This window comes from Capra hircus, unplaced genomic scaffold, assembly GCF_001704415.2.
Source record: "Capra hircus breed San Clemente unplaced genomic scaffold, ASM170441v1, whole genome shotgun sequence".
Taxonomy (NCBI): domain Eukaryota; kingdom Metazoa; phylum Chordata; class Mammalia; order Artiodactyla; family Bovidae; genus Capra; species Capra hircus.
Genome location: NW_017189530.1, coordinates 78,985 through 99,834, shown reverse-complemented (window position 1 = coordinate 99,834; position 20,850 = coordinate 78,985). Strand labels below are relative to the sequence as shown.

The 20,850-nt window shown below is 61.6% G+C and overlaps 1 protein-coding gene across 5 annotated transcripts; it reads left to right on the top strand.

The window, feature by feature from the left end:
• The first annotated feature begins 4,437 nt into the window (after positions 1-4,437).
• Positions 4,438-19,983, top strand: RAB36 (RAB36, member RAS oncogene family). 5 transcript variants are annotated; one of them, XM_018044413.1, is made up of 13 exons: positions 4,442-4,766; positions 5,433-5,514; positions 9,625-9,716; positions 10,220-10,285; positions 10,678-10,779; positions 11,379-11,443; positions 12,722-12,773; positions 13,397-13,478; positions 13,706-13,796; positions 15,504-15,623; positions 15,819-17,312; positions 17,426-17,735; positions 18,458-18,960. In XM_018044413.1, the coding sequence occupies exons 2-11, from the start codon at positions 5,446-5,448 to the stop codon at positions 15,881-15,883; spliced, it is 804 nt and encodes a 267-aa protein (XP_017899902.1). In that variant the 5' UTR covers positions 4,442-4,766; positions 5,433-5,445; the 3' UTR covers positions 15,884-17,312; positions 17,426-17,735; positions 18,458-18,960. The 5 variants fall into 5 exon arrangements, with proteins under 5 accessions (XP_017899899.1, XP_017899900.1, XP_017899902.1 ...); XM_018044414.1 differs by having other exon boundaries at positions 15,819-17,735; positions 18,785-19,983; XM_018044412.1 differs by having other exon boundaries at positions 15,819-17,735.
• The last annotated feature ends 867 nt before the right edge of the window (positions 19,984-20,850 follow it).

Below are 20,850 nucleotides of genomic sequence, written 5' to 3'. Positions count from 1 at the left end.
CTGGTTAAAAGAACCCAGACGTCATCGTCACTGCTACTGTGATCTGGCATTTTTTTACTTCCATTTTACAGATGAGCAAACGGAGACTAGGAGCAGTGAAGGAATTTGTTCAAGGTCACAGCAGAGGTAAGTGGCAGCCCAGACCACAAACTTCAGTGTTCTCCTGATAACTATATAGATTGGGCCTCAGGACAAAGGCATGGAAAAAAGGTAACTGGGTGGGTGGGGGCGGGGGGCAGTGGATAAATTGGGAGATTGCCACTGACATACATGCGCCCCTATAGAACTAATAAGGACGCGGCGGGTGGCACAGGGGAGCTCACTCAGTGCTCTGTAATGGCCTGTATGAGAACAGAATCTAAAAAAAGTGGGTCTGTGTAAAACTGGTTCACTTTGCGGTACAGCAGAGACGAACACAGCGTTGTAAATTGAGCAAACTCCAATGAAAATGAATTTAAAAAAAAGAAGAAGACACACTAAGTCAAACAAGCAAACGCCGATCGAACAGCTCCATTTAGAGGTTATCCTGCGCCAGCAATACCTAATATGCAGCTCAGCTACCCCAGGAGGAGGCGGGGAGTTCTATGACCCGGGAGCAAACCGAGGTTTCAGGACAAGGAGCCTTGGAGGTCATGAGCTGGGCTAGGAGCCAGCGTCCTAATCCAGGTGTGGGACATCCACCCATCAGGGACCCACAGTCGGATGCCTCCAGCACATCCACAGAGAAGGGATCAAGGGTAAAGTGTGACTTACTTCTTACTACACACACACTTGGAGCAACTGTAAGCAGTGTGGCTGAGAAGTTAAGAAGTTAAGACCCGAGCCAACGGATGGCCCTTAACAAGCAGCTTGAAAGGGAGAGGATAGTATCCCCCCACCCCCCACCCCCACCCAGAGTTGGCATATTCGCTGAGAATGGAGCATAGCTCACCAGGGCATAGATGGTTCGGCTGCCATTGTTATTACGCGGATGGTGGTTGTGACTGCGTTTCGTTGGCAGTGACAAGCCCCAGCCCTGTGCGAATCCACCCCACTGAGAGAGGTGGTGAACTGGACCCTGGATTCCTGGCAGCAGATAATTAGGGAAGGAGGCGAGGAGGTGGGGATGGAAGAGAAGGTGGGACCCGGCCATTTGGGATCGGGGCTCCCCGGGCAGGAAACGCTGGGCGCCTGTCACCCTCCAAGGGGCACGGGCTCTGTTGATCGGGCCTGGGTGAGTCTGGGGGAGCCCCTGTCCCAGGGGCCCCCAATCTGCGGCCACCGGCTCACCTGCCTCAGCGCGTGAGTTTCTGTAGCACTCGCCCGTTGCCAGGCAACCCGGTTGCCAGGCGACCCTGGGCGGCGTCCGCTGGGCAGTTTTCCGCACACCGGGCCGCCCACCGCGCAGGCGCAAACGGCCCCAGGCCAGGGCTGGCTGTAAAGTGGGGTTGGTGCTCTTTTCCGGGGTTACTGTGGGGGAACAAAGGCGGGCTCAGCTTTGTTCGTAATGCAGGAGGGAAGACAAGTGACTGTGTGCGCCTTTCTCTGTACTGAGCACTTGGCAGGCCTTTAATTCTCAGCGTAAGCCTGGGAGGTGATGCATTCTCTTATTTTACGGACAAGCATCTCAAAGAGGTTCTGCAGCTTTCCCGGAATCACAGAGGCCTGATCCCGGGACTGCTTAGCCCTAGCCTCGGCTCCTTCCTCAGCAAGCTGACTGGCTCGTGAGGACGCAGGTCGGACCCTGCGGCGGGCTCAACGCAGTGCTGGCAGGAGCGGTAATTCTTGAAAGCGAGCCAGACTGAGCTGCCACCTGCGCCAAACCCTCCCAGGGCTCTCCGCTGGTCTCAAGACAGAGTCCAGACTCCTAGCCTGCCACTGGAGGCCCTGGGTGATGGCCTCCTCCACCCATGCTGGATTCTTACTCCCCCAGACGCCAACTCTTTGCTGCTGCTGGGCTGCTTGTGACACTCTGCTAGCCACCTCTTGGTCCTTCAGGACGCAGCTTGGCGTACTCTTCCTCCAGGAAGCCCAGCGTCTCCCCAACTCCAAATTAGCAAGTGATCCTAGAGCTGTTACCCCAGCGCGGGCTTCCCCCTTCTGATTCTCTGCTTACTTCTCTGTTTCCCCTGGCAGACGGCCCTGAGGCTGGAGCCCACGTCGGGCCTGGCTCCATCCCCGTGCTCCACAGCACAACCCCACCCCGCCCCCAGCCCCGCCAGTTCCAGGGACATACCAGGAGGTTTCCGTAAGTGTAGAAGAAGTGCATGGTTCATGAGTTTGAGTCAAGGTTCGTAATCAAAGTACTTCCACCATCTCATGTGATCCTCGAAAAAACCCCTTGAAGTATACAGTCCGTTTTACAGTGGGGTAAACTGAGACACAGGAGGAAGCTAAGCAACTCAGGGAAGTTCACCCCACGGCCTGGGCCCTTAGCAGTGAAACCCACTAATAAGGGGCCAAGCGTCAGCCTCCAGCACATTCAGCTCTGAGACGAAGGTAACTGGCCTCGATCTCTGTGCCGTGGACCCCGAATTATGCCATGAAGGTCCACCCCTACCGCTGTCAGGGGACCAAGTCGTGAAGGTCTCTCTAACCCAGAGCATCTGAGCGTTTTATGAAGGTGGTGTGGAGAGCCCTGGGCTGGGGGTTCCAGGTCTAGTTCCGACTCTCTAGGCAAATCCTTGGAACATGTGAGCCTTCGTTTCCCTGTGAAATCAGGGAGCTGAATCAAGCAGGTTCTCAAAGCTGGGAGCTCATCTCCCAGGCCTCGGTTACAGAGTCTTTTTGTAAAATCGTCCTTCCATTGTCTGATTTTCAATCTCCTTTTTCTTATCTTTGAAAGCATACACACAGCATTCTGTGCAGCAGGTATGTTCACCTGTGAGACCAAAAATATACTGAGTGCCCGTGGATTCACCAGGAGAACACCGCCAGTGCCCTCATCCCCTCCTTTGTGCTTCTCTCCGAAGCTACCTTCTCGCTTCTGCGAGTAGCATCTCACGAACGCCTCTGGAGGCCCGTCGAGCCCCGCCTGCCTCTCTCTGCAAACAGAAACTAGCTCCCAGAAGCTCCGTGACTCAGGTCAGCCTTTACACAGCCATTAATTACGGAAATTAACTTTGTAGCATGAGCTCTAGAAGCCAGCCTGTGATATTCAGGCATCATTAGATTCAGAGCTGTGCAGATGAAGGTCAGGAAACGGGAGGCGTGTCCATCCCTTGTCCCTGCAGGGCACTCTGCTGCAGCGGTACAGCGAGAGTCCTGTCTTAGCCGCGACTACGGCGAGGAGGAGGTGTCTGGGAGAGGCGGCTGACCCGAAGGGCCCAGATGGAGGCTGTTATTGTATTCTCTGAGTTCCAAATGTTTTTTTCATTTGAGTTATTTCCCAGATAGATGATATATGCACATAGAGTAAAATCCCAAGCGTATGAGAGTCTGTCTCCTTCGCTCCTTGGTCCCCAGCCAACGGACTGTCCTCATCTGTACGACCCACTGGAGTCTTTCCAGGGATACACTACAGTGATACAAGTAAATACAATTTATTTGCCTTTTAATGTAATGCCAGCATACTTCAAACAGTGTTCTCCACTTCCTTTCTTAAGTGCAATATTCCTTCCCTCATGTAACACTCACTCCACGCTGCTTATGTGCAGGCATTTTGCCGATGCAGTCAGTGGAGGGGCTGAACCCCTGTTCTCACTGCGCTCAGTGGAGGGAGACAGACAGTCCACACGAACAGGAAGTTATATAATCTGTTAGAAACAGGAAGTGCCTGGGAGAAATAGGGCAGAAGGGGCTGGAAGGATGCAGCTTTTGTCAATAGGATGTCTCATCTAGAGGTGACATCTGAGCAACGTGGCTGTCTGGGGACAGGGCATTCCAGGCCTCGGAGACAGACAGAGCAAGCATCCCCGGTGCCTGGCGTGTTGAACAGCAAGGAGGCCAGTGGAGCGTGTGGGGGGCGGGGGTGGGGAGGCGGGAAGCAGTAGGGGGTGAGCTAAGAGAAGAAATGGGGCAAATCACGAGGGGCCTCTTGGGCTCCTGGAAAGACGTATTATTCTGAGGACGATGAGGAGGCGCCGGAGGGTTTGCAGCCGGACTGACATAATCTCATCTGTGTCTTAACGAGGGGTCCCCGGGGACCGCGGAACTGGGACGAGGGTAGGAGCGAGGATGGAAGGTGGGGAGGCCACTTAAGGGGAGAGAAGACGGTGATGCTTGGGCCCATCGCGAGCTCAGTGAAAGTGGGATGGAGAGAGAAGATACTGGTCAATTTTTCAGGGTAAAACCTACAGGATTTACTGATAGATCAGACATGGGATGTGATGGGAAGGAGTCAAGGGATCTCATACTAGATATAAAGCAAAACACGAAATATTTAGATAACCAGAAAAACTTCATATTTGACATACTATGAAAATAAACACTTAATCCTCTCCCCTACCATGGTGACGTCAGGAAGTCAGGTGCGCAAGTCTCTCCATGGTCAGCCCCGCCCAGGCCCCACCTCTGGCAGCCCTGACCACGCCCATCAGCCCCCCTCGCCCTCGTTGCCATGGTGATCGCCGCTGTGGGGTGGCGTCCCAGTCTCCCGCGAGGCTCTGGTTGCTATGGTGATCGCGGCGCAGGGCGCTGGCGGGACTCTTTCCGCTGTGAGCCCCGCCCCGAGCGTCCAGGATTCGTCGGAAGCAGGCGGGGCCCACGGGGTGCTCGTTGCCATGGTGATCGCGGCCTCCCGACCCTCCGGGACTAGGCAGCGCCAGGAGCTGTGTCAGCGGCCGCAGGTCAGTCAGACTCCCCTTGGGTTGTCACCCTCGCCAGCCCGCGTGATACCCTCCCACCTCACGATCTGAACGCGGCCGGGGCCCCCGGGGCTTCTCATCTCCTGACCGCCCACCCCGGCCCCCAAGAGCTGGTCTGGAGAGGGAGGATCCGATGCGGAGGACCACAGGCCTCGATCGAGGCCACTCAGTGGGGAGGGCGCTGACCCGGAGGAGGAGACCCGGGCCTGTGGATATCGGCGGGAGGGGCCCAGCGCCGGGTGGGGTGCTTCTGGGAAACGCTGTGGGCTGAACCCTAAGGGACCGGCGCACCCCGAGCCTTCATCCCTTGAGGCCAGGAGTGGGGACCCCCTCCCTACTCTTCCCTCTGCCAGGACTCTGGGTCCCTGCTGTGCCACAGACCCTCAGAGCCCAGCGCTGAGCTCAGGGAGGGGCCACTCCTGGCAGGGCAGCTGGCAGCAGACCCAGGTCTCCAGCCCTCCCAGGCTGGGCCGCAGGCCTGCACCCCTACCCCCTGCACACACTGCCTACAGACTGGGAGATGGCCCCTGACATTCCCGACAGAGAGGGAGGCTTGGACTGTTTTCAAAGCTACAGCCATGCTCAGCATCAACTCTGGGGAATCCCCAGGGACTCCCTAACCCTCTTTTTCCCCTATTGGGGGCACAGGATTCCTGGAAGGATGAGGTCCTCCCTGACACCTTTGGGGCCCTCTGTGAGCCGGGACCGCGTCATCAGCAGCTTTCCTAAGGTAGGGAGGCCTTAGGCCAGCCCTTGATGTGTGCACTGCTCCAGGGACAGCATGCCCGCAACCCAGCTTTCCCCGCCTCGCTCACCCCCAGGAGCAAGGCAGGTGAATCAGGAGGCCAGTCCCTCACCGATAGACCCCAGGGACTCAGCAGAGTTCTTGAGAAGCTTGGCATGGACTCGCCCAAGGTGGGCTGGCAGGTGAAAGGTGACACTAGAAGGCAGTGTGACTTGGAGGTTAAGAGCACAGACTTTGCAGTCAGACAGTGGTGTGAACCCTGCGTGTCATTAAGCTGTGTGACCCTGGACAAGTTACTCAACCTCTCAGAGCTGCTGGCCCACAAGGATAGCTCTGCTCACTTTGGACGCCTGGTTCACGGTAAAAGGGTCTCTTGCCCAGGTGGTGGTTGCTGCTTTTCTCATTATAATTATTACATTATCAGGGGTTCCCTGGTGGTCCAGTAGTTAAGAATCCACCTTCCAATGCAGGGGACACGGGTTTGATCCCTGGCCTGGGAACTAAGATCCCATATGCCTTGGAGCAACTAGGCCCATTGTGAAGCCACAATGACCCTGCCTGCAACTAAGATCCAACCCAGCCAAAAATCAACCAATATTTTAAAATTATTATTAGATTACTGAACAGTACCTCCAGTTTCCTAGGACCAAATCAAAGGTTCTCACGCCTTACCCTTCTGCCCTCTGTCCCTACTGAAAACTCACAGCTATCTTAAAATCCATCCTTAATCACAGCAGGGGACACAAATCCATACAACCTGAAGTGGCTGGGAGGACCAGGGTCTCCCAGCCCGGCAGAGGCTCCACCTACTCTCTGCTCGCCGCCGCTCAGGGCCAGGTTCTGCAGCAGTTTGTAACACAGAAGGTCAGACACAATACGATGTCCGCGAGAGGGGGCCACTTAGGACAGCGAATGCTGCTTCCTGACACAGGCGCAAGAGAGACGAGCACCTCTCGGGCTGATGCGTGATGATGAGGGCCAAAGTAAGTGCTTGAGCGCCAGATGTGAGAAAGGTGCAGAAGAGAAGCAGTTCCACATGCGTGTTTGCTTCCACACGCAGAGAATCTGGAAGCACGCTTGCTGCTACTGCTAAGCCGCTTCAGTCGTGTCCGACTCTGTGCGACCCCGTAGATGGCAGCCCACCAGGCTCCCCCATCCCTGGGATTCTCTAGGCAAGAATACTGGAGTGGGTTGCCATTTCCTTCTCCAATGCATGAAAGTGAAAAGTCAAAGTCGCTCAGTCGTGTCCGACTCTTAGCGACCCCATGGACTGCAGCCCACCAGGCTCCTCCGTCCATGGGATTTTCCAGGCAAGAGCGCTGGAGTGGGGTGCCATTGCCTTCTCCGGTGGAAGCACGCTTGAGACCCTGCTGTCTGCGGTCGCTGCCCTGTGTGCGGGAGAAAGCCTCCCTTCTGAGGCTTGGAATCTGTGCTCAGGCCGGTGGGGGAGGAGGGCAGGATGCGGGCGCTTGGGGTCCACAATGGTTCTTCCCCCCATCTCTTGCCTCCTCTCTTCTGAGTTCTGTCTCCAGCTCGCACAAAGCCTCGGTGCCTCTGACTGGTGGATGGTCCCCGCAAGACTTGCCATCTCATCAGAGGCCCAGCAACTGCGTCCCTTGTCAGTGGCGGCCGGGGATGAAGGGGCTGAAGAGCTGAAGGAGGGGAGGGGTGGCTGGCACAGGTCTCATGGGATGAAGGGCCTCAATTACAGAGCGTGATAGCAAGGCTCAGAGAGGTAGGGAGGGCTGCCTGCCAGGGGTCACACAGCTGTGCATGGGGGAGCCCAGACTTGACCGGACCATGGCTGACTCCAAGGTCTGATTTTCCCCGCCCTGGGAGGCAGCCTGGGGCACCTCTGCTTCCACAGAAGGTGAGATTCTCTGCCATCTGCTTGTGGCCAGGTTTACCCGCACCCCGGGGGACACAGCACTTTGGGCCTGAGCAGTCTGCGGTCAGGCGGGCCGGTCCTTCCTTCATCCCACGTGTCTGACCTCCCTGTGTGCAGGGCCCACCAGCCTTCTTTAGCACACTTCTCTAATCTGCATCCCGAGTGGTGCGGTGCGTGATCAGTCGCTCAGTCATGTCTAACTTTATGCGGCCCCATGGACTGTAGCCTGCCAGCCTCCTCCATCCACGTAATTTTCCAGGCAAGAACACTGGAGTGGGTTCCCATTCCCTATTCCAGGGGATCTTTCCGACCCAGGGATCAAACCTGCATCTCCTGCCTCGGCAGGTGTACTTTTTAGCACTGAGCCATCTAGGAAGCCCGTATTATGCATTAACCTGCAATATATCACCGTGATATAGAATTAATACTGCCTATCAGAAAGTTTTATCACTGTTTGAAAAAAAAACCGCACCTGAAAGTTATTTTTAAGCTGTAAGTTTTCTTGAAAAGAAATTCCTAGCTTTTATTCAGGACAACAAAAACAGTACATTTGAAAAAGCTTTTCTCTTAGGAAGAATCTGGGATCCAGATTGTTTTATCTTGTTCTTTTCCCCTCTTCGTTCTGTCCCCAACATTTCTACGCCTTCCTCCTCTTGGCGGGCGCCAGGCTGCGTCCTTCCATTGGCTTATTACCATCACCAGCTGAACTGCTCTTTTTGTGTCGGGTCTTGGCTGCCTGTCTTTCTGCCGCACTGCACGGCCAGGTTCCTTATTGCTTTTGGACTAGTGGTGGGCCCCCTCTCCTGACAGCCGCGTCTCGGTCGCGCCGCATCCCTCACCCGCCGCATCACCTCCCGCGACTTGATGCCGACAGGGAGAGAAGCGGACAGAAAAGCAGCCAGCCTTCCCGAGAAGAAGGCCCACCCACCTCCGCGTGGCCGCGGCCCTGGGCTGAGCGCTTGCCTGAGCTGCCCGTCTGCCCCTGCAGCCCGCAGACCAAGAGGCGCTGCGAGAGTGCCCCCACCGCACAGCTGAGGACGTGGGCTCCATGAGGCCCCGCATGCGCCCTCTGCAAAGCTCCTTCCCTCTCCTCGCTGCCCTGGTGCAGTCACACGGGGCGAGGGGGCAGGTGCGCCAGGGCAGAGAGCCGCCGGCCAGGGCGACGGAGGTGGCGGGGCCACAGCAGAGCGCAGCTGCGGAACGCAGCGAGGCTCCGCCCACGCTCCGGCCACGCCCCACGTAGCCTCGGCCAATCGGACTGCAAAGCACAGCCGCCGTCGGCAGCGAGGCTCCGCCCATGCCCCGGCCACTCCCTACACTTAGCCTGGGCCAATCTGACCGCAGAACCGTTTGTTTGGGCTTCCCTGGTGGCTCAGAGGGTAAACAATCTGCCTGCCGTGCGGGAGACCCGGCTTCGATCCCTGGGTCGGGAAGATCTCCTGGAGGAAGGAAATGGCTATTCTTGCCTGGAGAATTCCACGGACAGAAGAGCTTGGGGAACTACAGTCCTTGGGGTCGCAAAGGGTCGGAGACGACTGAGCGACTTTCACTTTGTTTAATATGATTTTTTTTCAGCCTGTGGAACAAACGCGCATTCCCCGAGTGTCGGGGCGTCTTTGCTGAGCACCCAGCATGCATGTGCCAGGCCAGCTCTGCGCTGGCGGCTTTACAAACACGACCTCATTCACGCCCCCAAGTCTCGCAAGGTTTCCAGATGCAGAAGCTGCAGTTCCCAGACGTGAGGCAGCTGGCCAGGGTCACACAGCACCTGAGGGTCCGTGCTCTCAGGCCACTATTCGGTCCTGCCTTCCGAAAAATGTGGACGAAGCAAGTGCTTTCTAGGACATTTTCCATGCACGAATATGCATATTAAAAAAAAAAGAAAGCAGCATCAGAAATTCGTAGGAGAAAGCAAAGGAGGGTCTTGGTGCTACAAGGGTCCTTACAGCCCGCCCCTCCTCTCACCAGAGGTGAGAGAGGTGTGATGCACCCACAGCAAGGGCACAGCTCCCCTCCTCCAAGACCCAGCTCTCTGGGTCCCGGCCTGGGCTCCCTGGCACATTACAGCCTTGGAGCCTGGGAGGTGCTGACAAGGAGGGACCTGACGGAAGCTTGGAAGGGGAGGGAGGGGACCCTGGGAAGTAAGCCACCAGCTCCTGCTCCGGAGCGCCGCAGGGGGACGTGGCTGCCTGTCTGTCTCTCTGCAGTGGTACACGCCCGCTGCCTGCCTGCAGCTCCGGGAGCACTTCCACGGGCAGGTCAGCGATGCCTGCCAGCGCGGGAACACGGGGACCGTAGGGTGAGCGCTGTCCCCGCGGGGGAGGGTGGGGAGAGGAGCACGTGGAGGCAGACGCGCTCCTCAGACAGCAGACTGCGTGAGTGCCAGCCCGGCCGGCCCAGGCACCATTGGGCCGGTCATCCCGCCTCACCTGCCGCAGGAACATCTCTGCCCTTGGGGAGGCCGGTGCCTGAGGTCTGAGCGCGGCTGTTCCCTCGGGCTTCAGCCTTAGTGTTGGGGCCCCGGGGCTGCCTCTGAGTCCCCACCACGCCTGCCCCTCCGCCCAGGACTCAGCCTCCCATGGTGCACATTTATGATTCTCACAACAGGGACGTGGGCCTGGTGGGGTCAGGGGTACGGAGGCCCTCTGCCCCTCCCCTGGGCCAGCGAGGGGGGCACACACCGCAGAGCGTCTCACGGGTGGCCTGTCCCCGTCACGAGTGGGGACCGCGGGGAAGGAGGGGCCGTGTGCGTGAGGGTCCCCTCGTGACCACGCCTGCGAGACCACGCCATGCCCCTCTCAGGCTCAGACTCTCCAAGGTGGTGGTGGTCGGCGATCTCTACGTGGGCAAGACCAGCCTCATCCACAGGTGCGCGGCCGGTCACCCCCTCCCTCCCAGCACCGCTGTCAGGCCTGCCTGGGAGGCCCAGTCCCAGGTCACAGCAGAGACTGTGTGGCCGCTGGGAGGGGGTGCAGGAAATCGGGGAGACAGCAGGTATGCAGAGAGCGTGGCCTCCTGGGAGCCTGGCGATGGTCAGGCAGTCCCCTGCCCCCCTGCCGGAGGGCATGGGCCTCTCCCCATCCTGACCCCCACTTGTGGCCTCTGGCTGCAGCAGCCTCTGCCACGGAGCTCTTGCTGGCGGCTCCATCCTCCTGTGGCCTGTCCCTGTGGCCACCGCCACCTGGCCTCCCCGCGCGGGTGGGCTTCCCGTGGCCTGCAGCCCCCACACGTGGCCTCTGACAGCTTCCCGGGTCCCACAGGTTCTGCAAGAATGTCTTCGACCATGACTACAAGGCCACCATCGGGGTGGACTTCGAGATCGAGCGGTTTGAGGTTGCTGGAACCCCCTTCAGCCTTCAGATGTAAGCGGCTGGCGTCTGCCTGCGCATCTCCTGACGGTCATCGGCGGGCTTTGTGGAAACCCCGGGGAAGGCCCCAGGAAGGGAGCAGGAGGCCTCGGCCAGCTGTGTGAGGCTGGGCTTCCCGCTTCTGCAGACCCAGGCCCCAGGCACACCCACACCCTCTACCCCGTGTGCCTCGTGTCCCTCTGATCCCATGCACTGGGCCTGGGCATGGCTTCCAGCAAGTCACTTCAGGCCTCTGAGCCGCTGTTTACGCCTGGAAAACGGGGCCAAAACTGGTCCCTGCGTGCAAGGCTCTAGCGGAGGTCATGTGGCCCCCAGGCCTTCCTGGGGCTGGACATCCCCCTACCCCTGCCCTTGCTCGCCTCCCCCTGCCTCTCTCCGTCTCTCTGTCTTCTCCCTACACCATGGGGGGCACACCCTAGGAAGGGATCAAGAGCAGGTGGGGGCTGGCAGCAGGCACTTCCCAATGTCCGTGCTGCTGGGAAGGGCTCTGGGTCTCCCGCCGGGGGGTCCCACGAGCCTGCTGGCTGAGACCCCATGAGCATAGCTAAACCTGCCGCCTCTTGGTCTCCCTCTCTCTTTCGGCCACGGCACAGCTGGGACACAGCAGGGCAGGAGAAGTTCAAGTGCATCGCATCTGCCTACTACCGGGGTGCCCAGGGTGAGTGGCCGGCTGATGCCATTGGCGGGGCCTCAACCACGTGCAGCTGGGGGTCCCCCGTGAATTCCCGGCCGGGCTCACCCTGAGAAGCTGGGTCTTCCGAGAGCCACGGAGGAAGCATGGGGGGGCCAGTCCTGGCCTTCCAGCTGGGCCTAGGCGGGCACCTGCCACATGCGCTAGGGGGCCCTGGGTGGCGCCTGCTCTGCCACTGAAGGTCTCAACCCCAGTTTCAGCTCAGAAAGATGCTCAGGGTGGGGAGTGTTTGGGCAGAGACCCCACAGAGAAGAGCGGGTTGGCTCAAGAGCAGGGGCCGAGGCTTGGCCGGAAGGGAGGAGAGGGGGTGCCCGCCACCCCAACACACACCGTGGAGACCAGTGGGGCTCCTTGACCACTGCCTCCATGCTGAGGGCACCCCAGCATTGGGCAGGCCTCCCGGGGGGTTGGAGGCGTCCCGTCCAGACTCAGGCGACGAGGCACGGTAGCATCCACTTTGCTGCTGTCAGAAGTCACGCGCTCGCGAAGGCTGGAGCAGAGCAAAGCCAGGAAGCCGTGGCTGGAGTGAAGGCTCTGCCATGCCCACTGTGGCCTCTTCTCGGGGTGGGGGGCTGGTGTGCGCCCCCACCCCCAGGAATAAGCCTGGCAGGCAGCCTCCCGGCCTCGGTTACCACCATCATCAGCGTGCTCCTTCGCGCTGGCCCCCAGGCTGGGCGGGGCCGGGGGCAGCCCGCGTGCGGCCACCCAGGGCAAATGGGAGCAGGCAGGGCAGTGACAGAGGGGTCGAGGGGGGGGTGCTGCACTGCCAGGCCCCCCCCCGCCCCGAGCCTGCCTCTCCACCAGGGCCCCGAAGCTGCTTGGTGCTTGTGGCCGCTCAGCCCCAGCCACCAGCGTGGGAAGTTGGTCCCAGAGCTCTCCCACCGCCGCTCCAGCTTAATCCCCTTGGCCACCCTGAGGGCCCGAGGTGGCCATGGTCGGTCCCCGCCAGGTCACGCTTGACCTCTCAGCGGTCCAGGCCTCCCCTGCGCGCCCCACAGCCATCAGAGGCAGAGAAACTTTGAGGCAGGGGGCTCACCTTGCCTCCCTGGGCCCCACTGCGGCTGGGCTGCTGGGTGCGGATCAGAGGGGTGGGGACTGAGTCCCCATGCCACGGGTTCAGGGCTGCTGCCTGAGGGGCCCCCCAGGACAGTTGTGTGGGAGCCCCCTTGTCACACCGTCTGCCTACCTGCTGCTCACCGGCTTCCCCCGGCTTCCGCCCCCCCCCTCCAACCCCCGTGCGCGCAGTGATCATCACGGCCTTTGACCTCACCGACGTGCAGACCCTGGAGCACAGCAGGCAAGTCCGGGCTCGGTGGCCCCCTCCCTGGGGAGGCTGCCTGGAGGGCCCCCCAACCCTGGGCCACGAGCTGGAGCCCAACGGCGCGTGCAGCCCAATCCCACCGACCAGGCTGGCTGGTCAGCACCAGCTGCCCATGGGGCGGCGGCAGCGCGGCTGCGGTTATGCTCGGCCAGCGCAGAGCGGCCCGCGTTGACTTCAGGGCTCAGCTTGAAAGCCAGTTTGGGGGGACGGGCCTGGCGTCCTCACCGCTCCTGGGCCCCAGGCGTGGGGATACCACTGGGCACTTGCTGTCTCGGGCCGAGATCTGGGTGAGAGCCGGGGGTCGTTGGCTGACGGGCCAGAGCCCCCCGCCCCTGACTTTGGTTTGGGGCGTTCACAGCTGCGTCTGCAGCCCTGTGAGGGGAGCCGGGCTGGTCAGTCCCGTTGGTGGCAGCGTGGGATGGACCCAGGGTGCGGGACGCCGCGGGGCTCCCTGAGTCCCTGATGCTCCTGCGCCCCCACCCACTGGAGGCGCCCTTGGTCCACGTCCCCTCGCGGCACCCCTGGCCCTGGGGGACCCTGGGCTCCCTTGACTGCTCGGGGTGGGGTGGGTCCATCCCAGCCTGTCACCCGCCTTCCAGGCAATGGCTGGAGGACGCGCTGAGGGAGAACGAGCCGGGCGCCTGCTTCCTGTTCCTTGTGGGGACCAAGAAGGACCTGCTGGTGAGCAGAGCCAGGCGGGCCAGGCGGCCTCGGGGGACGCGGAGCAGAGGGTGACCCCCAGGGCCTAGGCGGGAGCTCTCGGTCCCCGATCCCCGCCCAGTCAGGGAGGGACGCTGGAGCTCAGACCCACCCGGGATCACCTCCAGGCGGGTGCCTAGGCTGGGCGTCCCCGCGCGGGGCCGGGGAGGGGGACGAGGGTGCTGGGTCAGCAGGGCCGCTTCCCCCAGTCAGGGGCCGCGTGCGAGCAGGCGGAGGCGGAGGCCGTGCGCCTGGCCAACGAGATGCAGGCTGAGTACTGGTCCGTGTCGGCCAAGACCGGTGAGTGGCTGCGGGGCTGCCGCCGCGGCCTGGCGATCGGGGGCGGGGGCCCGGCCCGTGCGGGGGAGGAGCGGCACAGCCGCGCTCTCCAGGGAGACCCCTACCCCTGCGCGGGGGCAGGTCCCTGCGGATCCCGCCGCACCTCAGGCAGGCAGGGGCAGCCTCACCTGGAGCAGCCTCACCTGGAGCCGCAGCGTCGGCCCGCCCCCTACCCGATGCGGGCGGGAGGCCCCGCCTGACGGCGTAGCGCGCACGGTGTCAACCAATCGCGGCTGAGCGCCCGCGGGCCGAGCTGTGCCCGGGGGACGGATGCGCCCTGGAAGGGCCCGCTGACGGTCCGTCCCTTCCCCGGCCGTCTTCAGAGAAGGCGCTGAGACAGCGGCCACGGCCCCGCCGGCTCTCTCCCACACCCCTCCCAGTCGGCCCGGCCTCACTGGTTCCCCTGCGCCCGAGCTGACCGCACACGCGGGGGCCGCTTACCGCAGCCCCCAACATCTCTGAGCCTCAGCATCCTCACCCGGGAAGTGGGGCGATGCCATCACTCTTGTATTTTTAATGCTGCTGCTGCTAAGTCGCTTCAGTCGTGTCCAGCTCTGTGCGACCCCGGAGACGGCAGCCCACCAGGCTCCCCCGTCCCTGGGATCCTCCAGGCAAGAACCCTGGAAAACACGCTTTTTATGATAAAAGACAGGATTCACTGAGGAGAAACGAGCGAACGCACAGAAGCAAAGAACAGACTTTGCAAACAGGTTGTTGGGATGGAATGAAACAACTCGAAGTGCCTGGCGCACGGCAGGCGCCAAGGCTGCGGGCACTCAGGGATTATACCTCGGAGTCCTTACCCCAGGGGAGGGGCCACCGTGGACGCCTGCCCGCGGTGCGGGTGGAAGCACCACCTCCTCCGGTCCACCACGAAGTGGTGGCCGGGCCCAGTTCCCTCTGCCCCTTCCTGAGGGCACCGCCAAGTCTGTGAGAACCCACTCTCTTATCGGAGTAACAGCCCATTCCCAGAGAGCTCCTTGTGGACCAAGCAGGACCGCCTTGCGCGGTTGTATAGGTTGTTAACTGCACAGATGCAGTGTGCGTGTCGAGTGAGGGCTTCACCTGGCCCTGTGCCCCGATGGGTGGCCTTGTCCTTCTGGAGGAGGAGGCACAAAAGGCTCCACGTGGGGGCCAGGGGCACTAATCCTCGTGGCTGCCCGCTGGACAGATGCAGAAAGGTGACGAGAAAGCAGGCCCACTTGTGATCTCTGCACAGCCCAGCACCTGGCCTGCGGGCGTTCAGCCGTGATTGATTGAAACAGTGCATGCTAAGTCGCTTCAGGCATGTCTGACTCTTTGCAACCCCATGGACTGCAGCCCGCCAGGCTCCTCTGTCCATGGGATTCTCCAGACAAGAATACTGGAGTATGTTGCCATGCCCCTCCTCCAGGGGATCTTCCCAACCCAGGGATTGAACCCATGACCCAAGTCTCTGCACTGGCAAGCAGGTTCTTTACCACTAGCGCCGCCTGGAAAGCCCGATTCAAAGACTAGATGCCTGGAAACCAAGGCTCGGAGGTTGTCAGGAGTGGCCAGGGCTAATCGCTGGGCCGGGAGCCTGTCCCCTGCCCAGGGAGGGGAGCGTCCTGCCTCCTGCCCCACCGGCTCCCCCCGCCCCCGAGAGGGTGCTTGCAGGCGGGGGTCATGACTGTCCCGTGCCCGCAGGGGAGAACGTGAAGGCGTTTTTCAGCCGCGTGGCAGCCCTGGCCTTCGAGCGCTCGGTACTGAAGGACTTGGAGCTGAGGAGCAGCGCCCCGCTGCAGGTCGGCGGCGGGGACCTCATCCGTACGTGCACGGCCCCCGGGCCGGGGAGGGGCTCACGCCCAACATCTGCATCCACCAACCTCTGCTGAGACTCGACCGTCTGCCCGGCTTGTCTGGGCCCCTCTCCCATCCCGCTGACCTCTGGCTGCAGGCCGTCCGCCTGCCAGCCAGCTCAGGTGCCCAGTCGACACCAGGTGACTTCTCCTCTTGCTGCAGGGATGGAGGGATGTCCACCCGAGACCCCGAACAACAGGAGGTCCTCCAGCCTGAGTTGCTGTTAGCCAGGCCTGCGACAGAGGCCTCCCCACCCTCCACGAGGCGTGCTGGTGCTGCGTCCGGGACACAGAGGGGGACGCGGGGCGCCCACCGCGCTGAGCCCCAGGGCCCCCCCCCCGTCTCCTCCTCTCCATAGCGGGGCGGGAGCCAGAGGAGGCCCCCACTGCCGCCCAGGGGCCCGTGCTGGAAGGCCAGTTGCACCTACAGAGTTGCCTGTCAGCCCCAGCCACAGAGGCTCAGGACTTCAGGCACAGCACCTGTCTCCCGGGTCCCAGACCCCGGGCACAGTTGGGGCTCCCCAGGCCCCTCCCCAGCCTTCCTGGGTTGGCCTCGGAGTCCCCCTCATCTCAGGGGCCGAGGCGGGTCAGCGGAAGCCCAGGGAAAGCCGGGTTTCTCTCCCAGCCCTGACTCTTCTGTGAGCAGGGCTGGGCCTCGCCGTCCACCGTCCCTTCGCCGTGGACTTGTGGGTCCCCTCTCTGGCCACCGAGGGGCCACCTCTGGCTCCACCATGACCCGTGACATCCTGCCCCCTGGGTCAGGGGCCGAGGATGGGCAGAACGGGCCACACACACCCCTGCCCACCCCCGGCCCCTCTCTCCCACTTGCCTGGGGACGAGGTGCTGCACGCAGGTCTCTGGGGACCCCCGTGATAGCCCCGCATGTCTGCAGCACACTGGAGTTTCTCCAGCACCTGCAGGCAGGTGCCCCGTCTCCACAGCCCTCCTGACTCCCAGAACAGGCGCCCTGGCCTCCCTGCCCCAGCTCCCGCCCAGAGTGCCCGGCCCCCTCCAGGCTGCTGTGGGGCTCCTCCACAGGGCCTACTGAGCCCCCACCCCACGGCCACGGGCGGGCGCACGTCTGGCCTCCGTCCTCAGGGACTGCAGGCGTTTCTCTGGCAGCCGGTGGGTAGTGGCTGGGGGATACCGCGTCTTCTGTTTGCTCCGCCTTCCCCACGTCTTCAGCTCTCCTTTTCGTAGAAAGAGGGTACTCCTTTGCATAAAGCGCTCCCGCAGGAACTGCAAACTCGCCTTGTGAGATGGGGCAGCACAGGGCTCAGCCTCCAGGGAGGCCCCCCCTGTGGCCTGACTTAAGCAGTGCAGGCCTCCTGCTCCTTGTTTGCTGTGAAACCAGTGTGACCTCTCCCTGGCCGACCGGCGGCCTTCTTCCTCCCAGGCTGAGCGAGCCTGTGTGTCCCTTCAGGGCTGTAGATTTGACTTCCTGCAGATGGGCCAGACTCCGTTCCGGCCGCTCAGCCCTGGGACAGTCGGCTTTTCGCTTCTTTTCACTGAGGTGACGGTCCTCACAGCGGCAGCTTCCCACGCTCGGGATTCCCCGCAGAGACCTAGCTGGGCCTCCCATGGGCTGGCCCATGAGACCCAACCTTGGCTTCGCCAGGCCTGGGTTTGGGGCACATGAGAGACAGCGTCGGGACGGGTGAGTCTGCTCAGGTGGGCTGGCATCCTCCCGGCTCCCTCCCCCCCGCACCGGGGACTTTGTCCAGCTGTCACTGGCCCCTGAGCCAGGACCACCGTCTCGTGTGCACCCAGCCCTCTAAGCTGCCTGGCGGGAAACTCTCCTCCTATGGCCCCCCGCGTGTGTCCAGCTGTTTACAGCGTCTCTTCTGAAGCGGCCGTGGGCCCACTGATCCCACAAGTCCACAGAGATAGTGACGTGTCTGGGCGCCGACACAGGGCTGTGTGCAAGCACTTCCAAGGCGTCTGGAGGAAACGGGGGCCTCGGATGCGTCCAGAACCCCCCTTCAGCCTGGCGACGGGACACAGGCCTCTCCCAAGGGACCGTGGGCTCCTGAGGGCCTTGGGCACGTGAGGCGGACGCCTGAGGTCACCAGAGATGGAGGTAAGGGGACGTAGTGATGGGCGGGGGGCCCGCTCCACTCACAGTCACGCAGATAGAAACCTGAGGGGGGGCGGTGGGGGGCGGGGACGGGCTTTCCTGGCCTGTGAGCTGTAGAAGGTGCTTGGGACCCAGGATTCCCGGGGCAGAGACAAGAGCGGGTGTGGGGCGCGGGAGCTTTCAGAAGCAGCCGCAGCTCAGAGAGGACCCTCGTCCTCTGAGCCTTCCGTGTTCCTGGAGACGGGGTGGGGGAGCTGGGGGCCCCAAGACGACACGACGCGTGCCCAGCAGCCCCGGGTTCCCCTGCCATCTGCCGCGGCCTCCCCACCACTCTCCGTGTTTCAGGCTGATGGGGAGTAGCATGGGGTCCCGCAGCCTCCTCCCAGGCCTCCAACCCTCATCCAGACATCCCCCTGGCATTCCAGGCCCCTGGCCACCTGTCTGAGCCTGCATCCCCAGGAGGGAGCAGGGTGGGGCCTTCCGTCCACAGGCCGCTCTTCACAGGCCCCTCCTGCCGCCCCCTGGTCCCCAACGGAAGGGTGGCATCCCCCCACCCCGCCCAAGGGTGCCCTGGGTCTCTGACCACGGAAAGCCATGGCCCGGACCGTGTTGCGGCCAGGCCTTCAGGAACTAGCCCATCTTGTCCAGGCCCCTGCACTCTCTGCGAGGCTGGAAACAGCCGCTGAGGGGCTCCCCGGGATCTGCACCCCCACCCTCCGCTGCAGGGCCTCATCAATAGTTGATTCGGCAGAAGGCGGGGGAGTTCCAGCCAAGAGGGGAGGAAAGGTCCACGGCTCACTCACTCGGAGCCCGGGGCCTGTGAAGCCCTGCAGAGACCCCGCTCCCCTGGGCCGGGGCTGGGGGCCTGCAGCAGGCGTCCCGGCAGGTGCCCTCCAGCACAGCGCCACGGGCAGGGCTACAGCACAGCGGCATCGATCACCCCCGTGTCCCAGTCTTGCCTGCAGCTCCCTGGGGCTGAAGGATGATGGATGACAGCTGGGGGGTCGTGAGGCCACATCCCCGCCTGAAGGGAGCCCTCTTCTGGCCCCCAGAGCTGGTGGGGATGAGGGCACACACAGAGCAGAGAAGCAGCGAAACGCAGCCCCCTTCCTGCTGTGTGAGGCCGTCGCAGTCCCTCCCCGCGCCTCCCCTCCCCCGGCCCCCAGGCGACCACCAGCCTGTCTGTCTCCAGGGGCTTGGGCATTTCATGTAAACGGAGTCATCCAATGTGCGGCCTGTTATGCCTGGTTTCTCTCCCTTGGCGTAATGCTTTCAAGGTCCGTGGGTATTCAGCATGCACGGGCACTGCGTTTTCTTCGATGGTCAAATAATATTCCAGCGTCATATTCCCTTGACGAGTTTCCATCCCCCAGGTTCTGCGGCATCGGAAGTTCTGAGTTCTGTCCAGCAGAGGGGGCTGTCGAGTCTCAGCGGCTCATTGCAGCAAAGGGACCAGGTAGCCTTTGGGGAGGGGCTTGCGCGAACCTGGTCTTGGGTTCAAGAACCCCTAGGGCTGCTGCTGAGGGTACATGAGGGTGTGCGTGTGTGTTTGTGTGTGTGTGTGTGTGAGAAAGCTTTTGAGCTTTTGAAATGAATTATAGAGCTTTGTCCCAGAAAATGATGGAAGTGGAAACGGGGGAAATATCACCGACAATCCCACTTTCCTGTCCCATTTTAGTTTTGGGATGGAAAAAAAAAAATGTCGGGAGCGATGGAAATGTTTGTTAACTGATGGTGATGATGGTTTTCGTGAGTGAAACCCCAGATCTGACCTCCTGCAGTCTACACCAGCCTGGCCCCTAACCTAGCTCTTTCTCAAACACACCCGGACCTCCAAACTCTCCCCATCTTTGCCTGTCCGTCCCCATCTCCAGGACCAGCTCAGACGTCGCCCCCGCCAGCCAGCCTTCCCCAGACCTCTGTGTCCTCTGGGATGCCCACTCACAGAGCTCCTGTGCCTCTGACCCGGCCTGGCTCTGCCCGCCTCACCCCTTCCTCCCTCCCCTGTGCTCACCACTGCCTCTTCCCCCCGGGGCAGGACTGACTGAACACCTATTTTGTCGTAAGAACTGAGTGTTCACTGGGGAACAAGACAGACAGATCTCTGTCCTCGGAAGTTTAGATCTAGCTGGGAACACACACTGAGAGGGGATCGCAGACTGTTAATGGATATGGATCCCACGTTCCTCCTCTGCCCTCCCTTTCTCTGGAGGGAGGGATGATAAGAAAGCTCATGGGGAAGGAGCAGAGACCTTGGGCGGAGGGGGGGGGGTGCTTCCTGGGGAGACTCTGGGGAGGAGAGGAATGTCCTTGGGGCCAGAAGAAACTGTCCCGCTATCTCGCAGTGTCCTTGTGCCCAGCAAGCCACTTGCTCTGCCAAGAGAACAGGGTGCGCAACCCCCACCTGCAGTGCCAGTTTCCAACACACACAGATTTAAGGCGGGGCCAAGTTGGGGGCCTGCAAACCAGCTCCCCCCCCAAAGTATTTTTTTCTTCCCCGGTGCTTAATGATATTGTTCCAGATGAACCCACAAGTACCCCCTGGAAACTCAGGGACTCTGTTAGCAAGGGAAAAAAAGTTTATGCTTTTGGGATTCTCCCTGCTGACGGCCAGGGAATGGGGTTCCAGAGGCATTGGGTTCTGGTTCTGCCAGATCCACTGGCGGGGTTGCAGGAGGAAGGCCCTAATGGGACGGTGAGCTGCCGTGTGCCATGGGCTGGGAGGCCAGGGTTTGTTACTCCCGACTTGAAGAGGTGTTCAGGATGTGAACGATGCTGGGGTTCCTGCCTGGCTCTGCTGGCCGCCAAGTCAGGGCCTCAAGCTCTCCTTCCTCAGATAAAAAACAGGCTTTTTTTTTTTTTTTTTACCCTCGGGGCCCTGTCCGCTGGGCAGAGGAGTGCGAGGGTGGACACAGCAGAGCGCGGAGCGCCTGCAGGGAGCCGTGCCTGGAAGCGCCTGCCAGTCCCCCTCCCCGCCCCCCACAGCCCCGGGGCTTTTCCTGCCAGGCCCCCAGGGCACCAACGTGAAAGGCGACCACGGGAGGAGCAGCACAGGCTTTATGGTTGCCCCCTCCGGGCAGCTTCCGCACGGTGCTCACAACACTGTTCCACGTGAGAA